Source organism: Caretta caretta, chromosome 18, assembly GCF_965140235.1.
Source record: "Caretta caretta isolate rCarCar2 chromosome 18, rCarCar1.hap1, whole genome shotgun sequence".
Taxonomy (NCBI): domain Eukaryota; kingdom Metazoa; phylum Chordata; order Testudines; family Cheloniidae; genus Caretta; species Caretta caretta.
The window spans coordinates 8,800,474-8,812,052 of record NC_134223.1 but is presented as its reverse complement, the minus strand read 5'-3'; the positions used below and the strand labels follow the sequence as shown (position 1 = coordinate 8,812,052).

The window sequence follows — 11,579 nt, the reverse complement described above, 5'->3', positions numbered from 1 at the left end:
CCCAGAACGGAGAGGTCTTGGAAAAAAAGAGAACATTCAATCTAAATTGCTAGCTATCCCTTTCCAGTCCTTACCTCTTTTTAAAAGTCACACTTTCTTTCTGCAAATTGAAAGAGGTCAGCCCTGCAGTACGTACAATGGTGAATTTTACAGTAATGCTTAAGAGGGCAATATTCTCCAGAGCACACAGACAATACATGCTGTTTTGTGAAAGGAAGTTAACTTTATAACCCTTGCAAAAGCAGGTCACCTAAACTAGTTCAATTTCTCTCTCAAGGCCAAGCCGCACAATCAGCTAGCGCTTTTCATACACAAGTGTTGGCAGAGAATATTTTTTTAGGGCACCACAGCTTTAAGATTCTTTTGTCGTTTACCCAGAGATGCTCTCCTCTCTGGCTAAACCCATTAGCTTCCCAGGCTATTAGCGCTGCAGCACACAGAGAACTTAAACAAAAAAACCTCTCCAAGCCACAGAGGAGCCGTGGCTCCAAAGTACACAGCTCAAATTAAAAATTGGGGCCAGATAAAATGATTCAAAATTGGAAAGAAAAAAGTTACTGTTTCCAATAAACTGTTTTAATGACTAATTAATGCTGCCCAACAAGGGAGAGGAGGTGGAAAAAACAAGGACATGCTCTAGCAATGGTGCTGGATGGTATCACGGTTTGGTAGAGTCCAATCCTGCTCTGGCACTGAAACCGTTTTATCCAATGAATCTGTTGCTCACTCTGGGTACAGCCTGGCATGTTTCTTTGGCAAGTGAGATTTGTACTCAAACCCCTTAAAGTGATGTGGGGGTGGATGATTACTGTAATGCCCATACCAACTCCAGTTACTGTTGCCCAGTAATATTAGGAAGGAGTTTCTCAAGCCTTTTCTGATCTCTAAGCACCTCCTCAAAGTCCACCCCCCTCCTTTTTTGGCGAGGATTTTAAAAGCATTGTGCAATTTTTATTTTCCAGTGTGTGTTCTTTTTGGAGAGAAAGTTATTCTTTCCTCTGCCTGGCTCACCATGGAGCAGAATAAATTTTCAAAAAGGAAATATAATCAACACAGGCCTTTAATGTTAGTGTTAAAGTTACCAGTGCAGGAACAAGCCAGGATTATAAAATAAGCCCTATATAAATTTTCCCTTTATCATACAGGATGCCTTGGTGGAGTGGACATACAACATGTGATAGATCACATACACCAAGAGAGGAGCAGGAAGCTCTCCAGTAACAATTATTCTCATCTTGTGCTACAAAAGGATAAAGTTTGCGGCAAATGCCTCAACAAGAAGAGGAGAATAGATCTGAGTTCAGTGAAAGCAAAAAAAAGTCCACAGGAGTAGAAGTTAACAGCTGGTACCTCTTGTGGGTGGAGACAATGCAAAAGAGACCCTTCCACCAGAGGTCAGCTAGGAGAGAGCAAACTGAGAACAAATAGCGTACTTTAAGAAAAAAAGGGGGAGGGGAGGGGGCATTTAAACAGTTATTTACCTTAAACTACATGTTAAGCTCCAGAGAGAAGCTGGCACAATTAATTGCCAAAGCATAAGGAGCTGTAAGTACCATCTTTGTCCCATTCCAGATATAAAACCTTAGACTTAATACAGAAAAGAAAGAGATTGGGGGCTAGGGATGTGAAGGTAAAGCTCTCAGTCAGATAGCACATGCATCTGTTTAATTAGGTCACTATGCAGGGAACAGTTTCAAAGCCTAGCTCACTTCAAGACTCTTTAAAGTTTCAAGAAGCAGCATCAGTTAGGTAAGCCAGTAAAACAGTCAGATTTGCACTCTCCTATGCTTGGAGAGGACAGAACTTAAGTCTTAACAGCAATTGTTGTAGGGACAGAACACTGGAATTTGTGTGCCTCCTAAAACCAGCCCAGGCAGCTGGGTGTCCAGCAAGTGATGTGAGGTGGGGATATTTCTGTGAACTGCATGTTTGGTGCAGGCTGCCTGTTAGAGTGGGAAGGAACACACAACAGCTGCCATTTCACAAGGACTTGAACAGTGGCTTTAACCAGGTGGTCCCAGCTGCTACCATTACAATAGGAGTCCTCTCCTTCCACTCACACGCAAAGAAGCCAAAACACCAGGGGGGTCCACTTTTGTTTTATTTATTTTTCAGAAGAGTTCCTCCTGGCACTTTCTGGAGAGAAAATACAAAACAAGATGCAGAACTTTGTTCCATGTACATAAACAGCTTGTTGGAGTATAAAGAGCAACTGATAAGTGTTTCAGAAGAACGTTGGCTTACTCCAGGGGCACTTCAATATTCCTGAGGAATAACCATGATTTCTCCTTTCGTCCCACTGGGATGTTCTTAAGTCATTAGTCACTGTTCCTGTAAAGCAAGAAGACTCCCATAACATTTTGTATCCTATAGCACCTTCTACCTGAGAAGCTCAAAGCAAGCAGTTTAGCCTATAGCACCCCCATGAGGCAGGTCAGAATTTTGATCCTTATTTGATAGATGGAAAAGCTGAAGCATGGAGAGGTTAAGCAACCACATTCACACAGGAAGTGTAGAAACAGAACCTAGATCACGCACTTCCTGGTCTCATGCTTTATGCCACAATTAGTAGAACCCCACTGAATACATTCGGGGATACTTTGGGGGGCAGTGTCTAGATTTAAGGGTAGTCTCCTGTGCAGGTGTTATTGCACTCCCCATTCACTTTGATAACCCACAGAATGGATTCAAATGTTGTATAAGAAAGTTAAAAATCAAGTTCTAACATCATTTTCTAGGAAAACAGATGAGTGTGATAATGCAACAATATTTTCCACACTGCTAACTACCAGAAGTGAAATAATTCCACTTTAATAACCCTGGAGCTTTTACTCATGACCAGACATTTTGGAGAGAATTAATGATATTAACCATTAGATAGCTTCATCTCTCCCTTCCCTCTCTCCAACATGCTCAGACTCTTTGTGCCAGGGAAAGCCAGCAGAGACCGTGCTGGAAACTTTGTCCTCAGCTCTAGAGCCACGCAGGCAGCTGTGCTTCTTCTGTGCAGTGTCCCTCTGATGACCTCATTTTCAGAGAGACCACCCTTGTTACAGAGTTGAGATTATTCCTTAAGACAAATATAAACCCTTGCCAGGCTAGACTCAAGTCAGCCTTCTATTTCTCAATGTTCTCAGGCAGTTATTTTGCCATAACAAGCATCTTCCAAAGGACAGAGTGTTTCCTAGAGTTTCTGGATTGGGTGTTCACACACCCAGAGTCCAAACTGGAGAAATTTCATTCCAATTTATTTCTGACTGAAGTCCACAAAAATAAGACAACACCCCACAATGGTTTTATGTTAACCTCTCACACACTTCTGTGGCAAACACTCCTAGACGGATCTAGAACATTACGGGGTTACATTTGTTTCACTCATATAAGATGCCAGCTACTCCATGTTTTTATCCAATATAAAAGTTTCTTTAATGTAAAGGGTTGGCACACAGTCAATGGCAGAGCACATTTCCAGTACAATATTCTGAACCAGGTGGATTTGCTAGGACTGTAAAAGCCTGTTGAAGGCTAATCATTCAATAAATCCAGGGATGATTCGACTTCATATTCTTGAGGTAAAAAACGGGCAGAAAAACCCTTCTTTATCCATCATGAAGGAGCAAAAAAAGGCATAGGACCATTCCAGGTGGTGTCGGAGAGAAGGCTTTGGATTCTTTGACCATGGGATGGTGTTCCATGAAGGAGGAGTGCTGGGCAGAGACGGGCTCCATCTTACGAAGAGAGGGAAGAGCATCTTTGCCAGCAGGCTGGCTAACCTAGTGAGGAGGGCTTTAAACTAGGTTCACCGGGGGAAGGAGACCAAAGCCCTGAGGTAAGTGGGAAAGCGGGATACCGGGAGGAAGCACAGGCAGGAATGTCTGTGAGGGGAGGGCTCCTGCCTCATACTGGGAATGAGGGGCGATCAACAGGTTATCTCAAGTGCTTATATACAAATGCACAAAGCCTTGGTAACAAGCAGGGAGAACTGGAGGTCCTGGTGATGTCAAGGAACTATGACGTGATCGGAATAACAGAGACTTGGTGGGATAACTCACATGACTGGAGTACTGTCATGGATGGTTATAAACTGTTCAGGAAGGACAGGCAGGGCAGAAAAGGTGGGGGAGTAGCACTGTATGTAAGGGAGCAGTATGACTGCTCAGAGCTCCGGTACGAAACTGTAGAAAAACCTGAGTGTCTCTGGATTAAGTTTAGAAGTGTGTGCAACAAGAGTGATGTAGTGGTGGGAGTCTGCTATAGACCACCGGACCAGGGGGATGAGGCTTTCTTCCGGCAGCTCACGGAAGCTACTAGATCGCATGCCCTGATTCTCATGGGTGACTTTAATTTTCCTGATATCTGCTGGGAGAGCAATACAGCGGTGCATAGACAATCCAGGAAGTTTTTGGAAAGCGTAGGGGACAATTTCCTGGCGCAAGTGCTAGAGGAGCCAACTGGGGGGGGCGCTTTTCTTGACCTGCTGCTCACAAACCGGGTAGAATTAGTGGGGGAAGCAAAAGTGGATGGGAATCTGGGAGGCAGTGACCATGAGTTGGTTGAGTTCAGGATCCTGACGCAGGGAAGAAAGGTAAGCAGCAGGATACGGACCCTGGACTTCAGGAAAGCAGACTTCGACTCCCTCAGGGAACAGATGGCCAGGATCCCCTGGGGGACTAACTTGAAGGGGAAAGGAGTCCAGGAGAGCTGGCTGTATTTCAAGGAATCCCTGTTGAGGTTACAGAGACAAACCATCCCGATGAGTCGAAAGAATAGTAAATATGGCAGGCGACCAGCTTGGCTTAATGGTGAAATCCTAGCGGATCTTAAACATAAAAAAGAAGCTTACAAGAAGTGGAAGGTTGGACATATGACCAGGGAAGAGTATAAAAATATTGCTCGGGCATGTAGGAATGATATCAGGAGGGCCAAATCGCACCTGGAGCTGCAGCTAGCAAGAGATGTCAAGAGTAACAAGAAGGGTTTCTTCAGGTATGTTGGCAACAAGAAGAAAGCCAAGGAAAGTGTGGGCCCCTTAATGAATGAGGGAGGCAACCTAGTGACAGAGGATGTGGAAAAAGCTAATGTACTCAATGCTTTTTTTGCCTCTGTTTTCACTAACAAGGTCAGCTCCCAGACTGCTGCGCTGGGCATCACAAAATGGGGAAGAGATGGCCAGCCCTCTGTGGAGATAGAGGTGGTTAGGGACTATTCAGAAAAGCTGGACGTGCACAAGTCCATGGGGCCGGACGAGTTGCATCCGAGAGTGCTGAAGGAATTGGCGGCTGTGATTGCAGAGCCATTGGCCATTATCTTTGGAAACTCGTGGCGAACGGGGGAAGTCCCGGATGACTGGAAAAAGGCTAATGTAGTGCCAATCTTTAAAAAAGGGAAGGAGGAGGATCCAGGGAACTGCAGGCCAGTCAGCCTCACCTCAGTCCCTGGAAAAATCATGGAGCAGGTCCTCAAAGAATCAATCCTGAAGCACTTGCATGAGAGGAAAGTGATCAGGAACAGCCAGCATGGATTCACCAAGGGAAGGTCATGCCTGACTAATCTAATCGCCTTTTATGATGAGATTACTGGTTCTGTGGATGAAGGGAAAGCAGTGGATGTATTGTTTCTTGACTTTAGCAAAGCTTTTGACACGGTCTCCCACAGTATTCTTGTCAGCAAGTTAAGGAAGTATGGGCTGGATGAATGCACTATAAGGTGGGTAGAAAGCTGGCTAGATTGTCGGGCTCAACGGGTAGTGATCAATGGCTCCATGTCTAGTTGGCAGCTGGTATCAAGTGGAGTGCCCCAAGGGTCGGTCCTGGGGCCGGTTTTGTTCAATATCTTCATAAATGATCTGGAGGATGGTGTGGATTGCACTCTCAGCAAATTTGCGGATGATACTAAACTGGGAGGAGTGGTAGATACGCTGGAGGGGAGGGATAGGATACAGAAGGACCTAGACAAATTGGAGGATTGGGCCAAAAGAAATCTGATGAGGTTCAATAAGGATAAGTGCAGGGTCCTGCACTTAGGATGGAAGAATCCAATGCACCGCTACAGACTAGGGACCGAATGGCTAGGCAGCAGTTCTGCGGAAAAGGACCTAGGGGTGACAGTGGACGAGAAGCTGGATATGAGTCAGCAGTGTGCCCTTGTTGCCAAGAAGGCCAATGGCATTTTGGGATGTATAAGTAGGGGCATAGCGAGCAGATCGAGGGACGTGATCGTTCCCCTCTATTCGACATTGGTGAGGCCTCATCTGGAGTACTGTGTCCAGTTTTGGGCCCCACACTACAAGAAGGATGTGGATAAATTGGAGAGAGTCCAGCGAAGGGCAACAAAAATGATTAGGGGTCTAGAACACATGAGTTATGAGGAGAGGCTGAGGGAGCTGGGATTGTTTAGCCTGCAGAAGAGAAGAATGAGGGGGGATTTGATAGCTGCTTTCAACTACCTGAAAGGGGGTTCCAAAGAGGATGGCTCTAGACTGTTCTCAATGGTAGCAGATGACAGAACGAGGAGTAATGGTCTCAAGTTGCAGTGGGGGAGGTTTAGATTGGATATTAGGAAAAACTTTTTCACTAGGAGGGTGGTGAAACACTGGAACGCGTTACCTAGGGAGGTGGTAGAATCTCCTTCCTTAGAGGTTTTTAAGGTCAGGCTTGACAAAGCCCTGGCTGGGATGATTTAACTGGGAATTGGTCCTGCTTCGAGCAGGGGGTGGGACTAGATGACCTTCAGGGGTCCCTTCCAACCCTGATATTCTATGATTCCCTCCCCCAGCCCCCTTTTGAAAGGTCACTTCTAAGTTTTCTGGCAGAAGGTTTTAAGTGAGCACTTTGACGTTTTATAATGTAACTTTACACATGCTCAGGAGCATGCCTCTGCTACTGTGTCATCTCAGTGCTTTCAATGATGCATCCCTTCACAATATTTTCTGTGCATTCCACAGAAATAATCCCTATTTTTAGGTTTAATTTTTATGTGAGGGAGTGGGGGATTTTTACCACCAATGCAAAAATCATTCTAAGGTGGTCACTTTGTGTGACCATAATCATGCCTAACATCATAAAACTAGATTAAATTGTACCAGCCGCTTGGCTAGTATCAGTATTCCCCCAAGCCACTTACAACACAACCCTCTTTAGAGAGGGTGGACCCAAAGTCACCTTTTTAAATTGTGCCATGTCTAGATTCTAATGATTCCAAATTCATATGATCAAACAGTCTATGGTTCATTAACATCCTTGAGGACAAAGGAGACTTTATTAGTTTGCGTCATGAAAACACTAAGGCCCTGATCCTTCAATCAGATCCACCAGTACAGAACCCTGTGCAGAGCCCCACTGAAGTCAAAAGAGCTACCTACAGGCAATTAAATCCTCCCCTCATAGTTCCGATTGCAAGACTGGGGCCATGCCGTTTATGGTAAGATTAATTTTCCCATATTTCTTACACACTTGTACATTGTGGAAAAACCACCTGCAGCATCTAAACTGATCCTGTGGAGATTCCAATGCCCTCAAAGAGAGATGGTATGTAGCATAAGTAAAGTAAAAAAAAAAAAAAATACACTGAATATTTGAAAGGATCTGAAAAGTTTGACAAAAAAAGATGCCACACACAGGAGCTCTCCTCCAACTAGTGGCAACGTATTACTTCTACACTTGTTTTAGACAGGAATATTTAAGCACTGAATGATGCCTACACACATTTTACTCAAATACTTACTTTTACAAACTTGCCATGGAGAAGATATGGAGACTGGAAATCATGCTGACAATTAGAATAAGCCATTCCTAACCCCATCCCTGACCCAAATGCAATAGGCCATGTCTTTCCTGTGTGGAAGAGAAGCAGAGAAACAAGAGATATTGAACATAAAAATGAGAAACACTGCATTAATTTCAAGCTATAATGACAACTTCTTATCAAACATAATGGCAATAAGTGGTAGATTACTGGAAAACATGCAGTGTGCATTTTCAGGTTCTATGTATTCTGAAGTCTCCTAAAAAAAAAAATCTTAGAAAGTTGCATTAGAGAGCAACAAATGTAATTTAGAGTCTAATGGGAATAAATCCATGGTACAGTATTTAAAGAAGTCACATTAAACTAGCAATTTCAATCTGTGGATCTCAGAAGTACTCTACAAGTATTGATAAGCCCACAGTGCCAGATCCTCAGCTGGTGTCAACTGGCATAGCTCCACTGACTTCAAAACAATTATGCCAATTTACACCAGCTGAGGATCTGGTCCATTATATCTTAGTGCCTTCCAGATCAAATCTGCTCATCTTAAAAATAAGAAAAGGAGTACTTGTGGCACCTTAGAGACTAACCAATTTATTTGAGCATGAGCTTTCGTGAGCTACAGCTCACTTCATCAGATGTATACCGTGGAAACTGCAGCAGACTTTATATACACACAGAGAATATGAAACAATACCTCCTCCCACCCCACTGTCCTGCTGGTAATAGCTTATCTAAAGTGATCAACAGGTGGGCCATTTCCAGCACAAATCCAGGTTTTCTCACCCTCCACCCCCCCACACAAATTCACTCTCCTGCTGGTGCTAGCCCATCCAAAGTGACAACTCTTTACATAATCAAGTCAGGCTATTTCCTGCATAGATCCAGGTTTTCTCACATCCCCCCCACCCCCATACACACACAAACTCACTCTCCTGCTGGTAATAGCTCATCTAAACTGACCACTCTCCAAGTTTAAATCCAAGTTAAACCAGAACATCTGGGGGGGGGGGGGGGGAAACAGGAGGAAACAGGCTACCTTGCATAATGACTTAGCCACTCCCAGTCTCTATTTAAGCCTAAATTAATAGTATCCAATTTGCAAATGAATTCCAATTCAGCAGTTTCTCACTGGAGTCTGGATTTGAAGTTTTTTTGTTTTAAGATAGCGACCTTCATGTCTGTGATTGCGTGACCAGAGAGATTGAAGTGTTCTCCGACTGGTTTATGAATGTTATAATTCTTGACATCTGATTTGTGTCCATTTATTCTTTTACGTAGAGACTGTCCAGTTTGACCAATGTACATGGCAGAGGGGCATTGCTGGCACATGATGGCATATATCACATTGGTGGATGTGCAGGTGAACGAGCCTCTGATAGTGTGGCTGATGTTATTAGGCCCTGTGATGGTGTCCCCTGAATAGATATGTGGGCACAATTGGCAACGGGCTTTGTTGCAAGGATAAGTTCCTGGGTTAGTGGTTCTGTTGTGTGGTATGTGGTTGTTGGTGAGTATTTGCTTCAGGTTGCGGGGCTGTCTGTAGGCAAGGACTGGCCTGTCTCCCAAGACTTGTGAGAGTGTTGGGTCATCCTTTAGGATAGGTTGTAGATCCTTAATAATGCGTTGGAGGGGTTTTAGTTGGGGGCTGAAGGTGACCGCTAGTGGCGTGCTGGAAATGGCCCACCTGTTGATCACTTTAGATAAGCTATTACCAGCAGGACAGTGGGGTGGGAGGAGGTATTGTTTCATATTCTCTGTGTGTATATAAAGTCTGCTGCAGTTTCCACGGTATACATCTGATGAAGTGAGCTGTAGCTCACGAAAGCTCATGCTCAAATAAATTGGTTAGTCTCTAAGGTGCCACAAGTACTCCTTTTCTTTTTGCGAATACAGACTAACACGGCTGTTCCTCTGAAACCTTAAAAAGAAGAGGATTTTTCTTTCATGATGAGTTTGACCCAGAATCTTGAAAGTCTGTATGTGGTTGGGTTTTTTTCTTTTTTTTCCTTTTTTAAAAAACACATGCAAGCATCACCAGTAATAAAAGGATCCTGCAACTGGAATTCAGTTAGCAGAATAGAATCCAGCCTTGTATTGGCTCTGCAGCATTAACAGAAGTTGTAAAAGTTACTGTTAACTCTTTGGGGCAGACACGGTTGTAAGCATTTATACAGAGCCCTAGTAGGGGCCAAAACTCTGACTGGGTCCTTTCACCTCTACCAGAATGACAAACAATACACACAAACAGCAGGTTTACTGAGTAGAAAAGCAGTTATTTTTCTGACAATAACTGCATTTTGAAGAATATTTCATAACTTAGATCATACCATTAAACAAAACAAAACAAGAAAAAAACACTGTTAACAGAGCAAACAGAACCTGCCAGTCTGCCACAGTTTGCATTTTGAAGTCATTCGGCTCTGTGCCTAGGAAGAATCTAGAGTCAGGAACAACATGTGCTCTGCTACCTGCGCTTAGAGTTGAAGATTATTCTAGTATCAAGAAAGTAATTTAAAAAAAGTAAATGAAGAGAGCGGAGACTATCTAGAAAGTATTAAAACCCCCGCAGGACGGGTTAGGGCTGATGTCTAGACATGTGGCTAATTAGTATTTTGATGCAGGGTCTCTCATAATTCCAGAGCTTTGTAATCAGAAGCCTGACTCCATGCCCAGCCTGAGTTCGGAGATGTTTCATATATAGTGACCTTGTTTGACCACAGTTCGAAGTCTAGCTAATTTCACTTCAACTAATCTATTTGGACAAGTAATGGACACGTTGGAATAACATACTAATTAACATTTACACGCTTCAAAGAATTCTGTTTAAGAGGCATACCGAAACAATCTAATATCATGACAACAAACAGCTGAGCACATAGGGATACTTACTTTTAAAGAAGATAACTGAGAAAACAATTCCTAATCCAAAACCAGCACCTGCAAAGAGAAAATTGCAATAAAAGGAGGAAGTCAGACAATATGTACAAATGGAAATCAATTCCATTCTTTTCATTAATTACTTGTTCTGGCTCAGGAATGCCATCCCAATCTTTTAGGTTTCTCCACACCTAAAGAACAGGTAGGTTATTAGGCTTGGCAATATTTCTTTTAAAAAAATGCTTTAAAAGTTAGATTTAAGCAAATATAGACACATACCTAAGAAACCTACCATACAAATACAAGAGATCATCCCATGACATATCCCCCATTTCTTATTATTAGAGAGTGAATCCTGGTCCCAGCAAAATCTATGGAAATTTTGTCACTGACTTCAATTGAATCAGAATTTGCTTCATTGTCAGAAGAGAAAGCTCAAGGACACACAGTTACACCTTCACTGCAAAACTAAATTAGTTCCCTTTTAGGTTTGCAGATTAATATCTTATTGTACTGTAAGTACTTCTAACTACTTCAATGTGCGTCCTCAGGGCAATAAACTTATGATGCTTCCCACTATTCTATATCTTACAAAAGAAAGCTCTGGGCTGCTTTCTTTTACATCCACAGCATTCATTAGCCAGTGTAGTTAAACAGATTGGGAAGGAATACTTTTCACATCCTAGACAGATTTAAAAATTTTATTAAAGCTAATGTTTAAAATCAAATTTACACAAGTTAAGAGGGAAGGTACTGTACCTCTGGGGTCAGGCTTGAGTTATGAGAAGTTATAAGTATTGGTTGCAAGGTTCACAAGATACATACATAGCACACAACCAGCAAAGACCCAGATTGGGGTGCAGGAGTTTTTAAAGTGTCAGTGAAAAAGTGGTCTTGCCACCCATAGAATGTATTTAGAGTCCAAGTCAGTGTTGTGGTAGCAAATAGGTACATGG

General features: G+C 43.0%; 1 protein-coding gene across 1 annotated transcript in view; it reads right to left on the bottom strand.

Moving 5' to 3' along the window:
* Window positions 1-2,083: 2,083 nt before the first annotated feature.
* The window catches only part of MICOS10 (mitochondrial contact site and cristae organizing system subunit 10), a 29,278-nt gene continuing 19,782 nt past the window's right edge, over window positions 2,084-11,579 (bottom strand). Inside the window, exons 2-4 of the mRNA XM_048825351.1 lie at window positions 10,636-10,683; window positions 7,723-7,832; window positions 2,084-2,331 (exon numbers count right to left, since the gene is read on the bottom strand). Of these exons, the coding sequence (XP_048681308.1) occupies window positions 2,323-2,331; window positions 7,723-7,832; window positions 10,636-10,683 (167 nt within the window). The 3' untranslated portion in view covers window positions 2,084-2,322. The remainder of the gene's footprint in view (window positions 2,332-7,722; window positions 7,833-10,635; window positions 10,684-11,579) is intronic.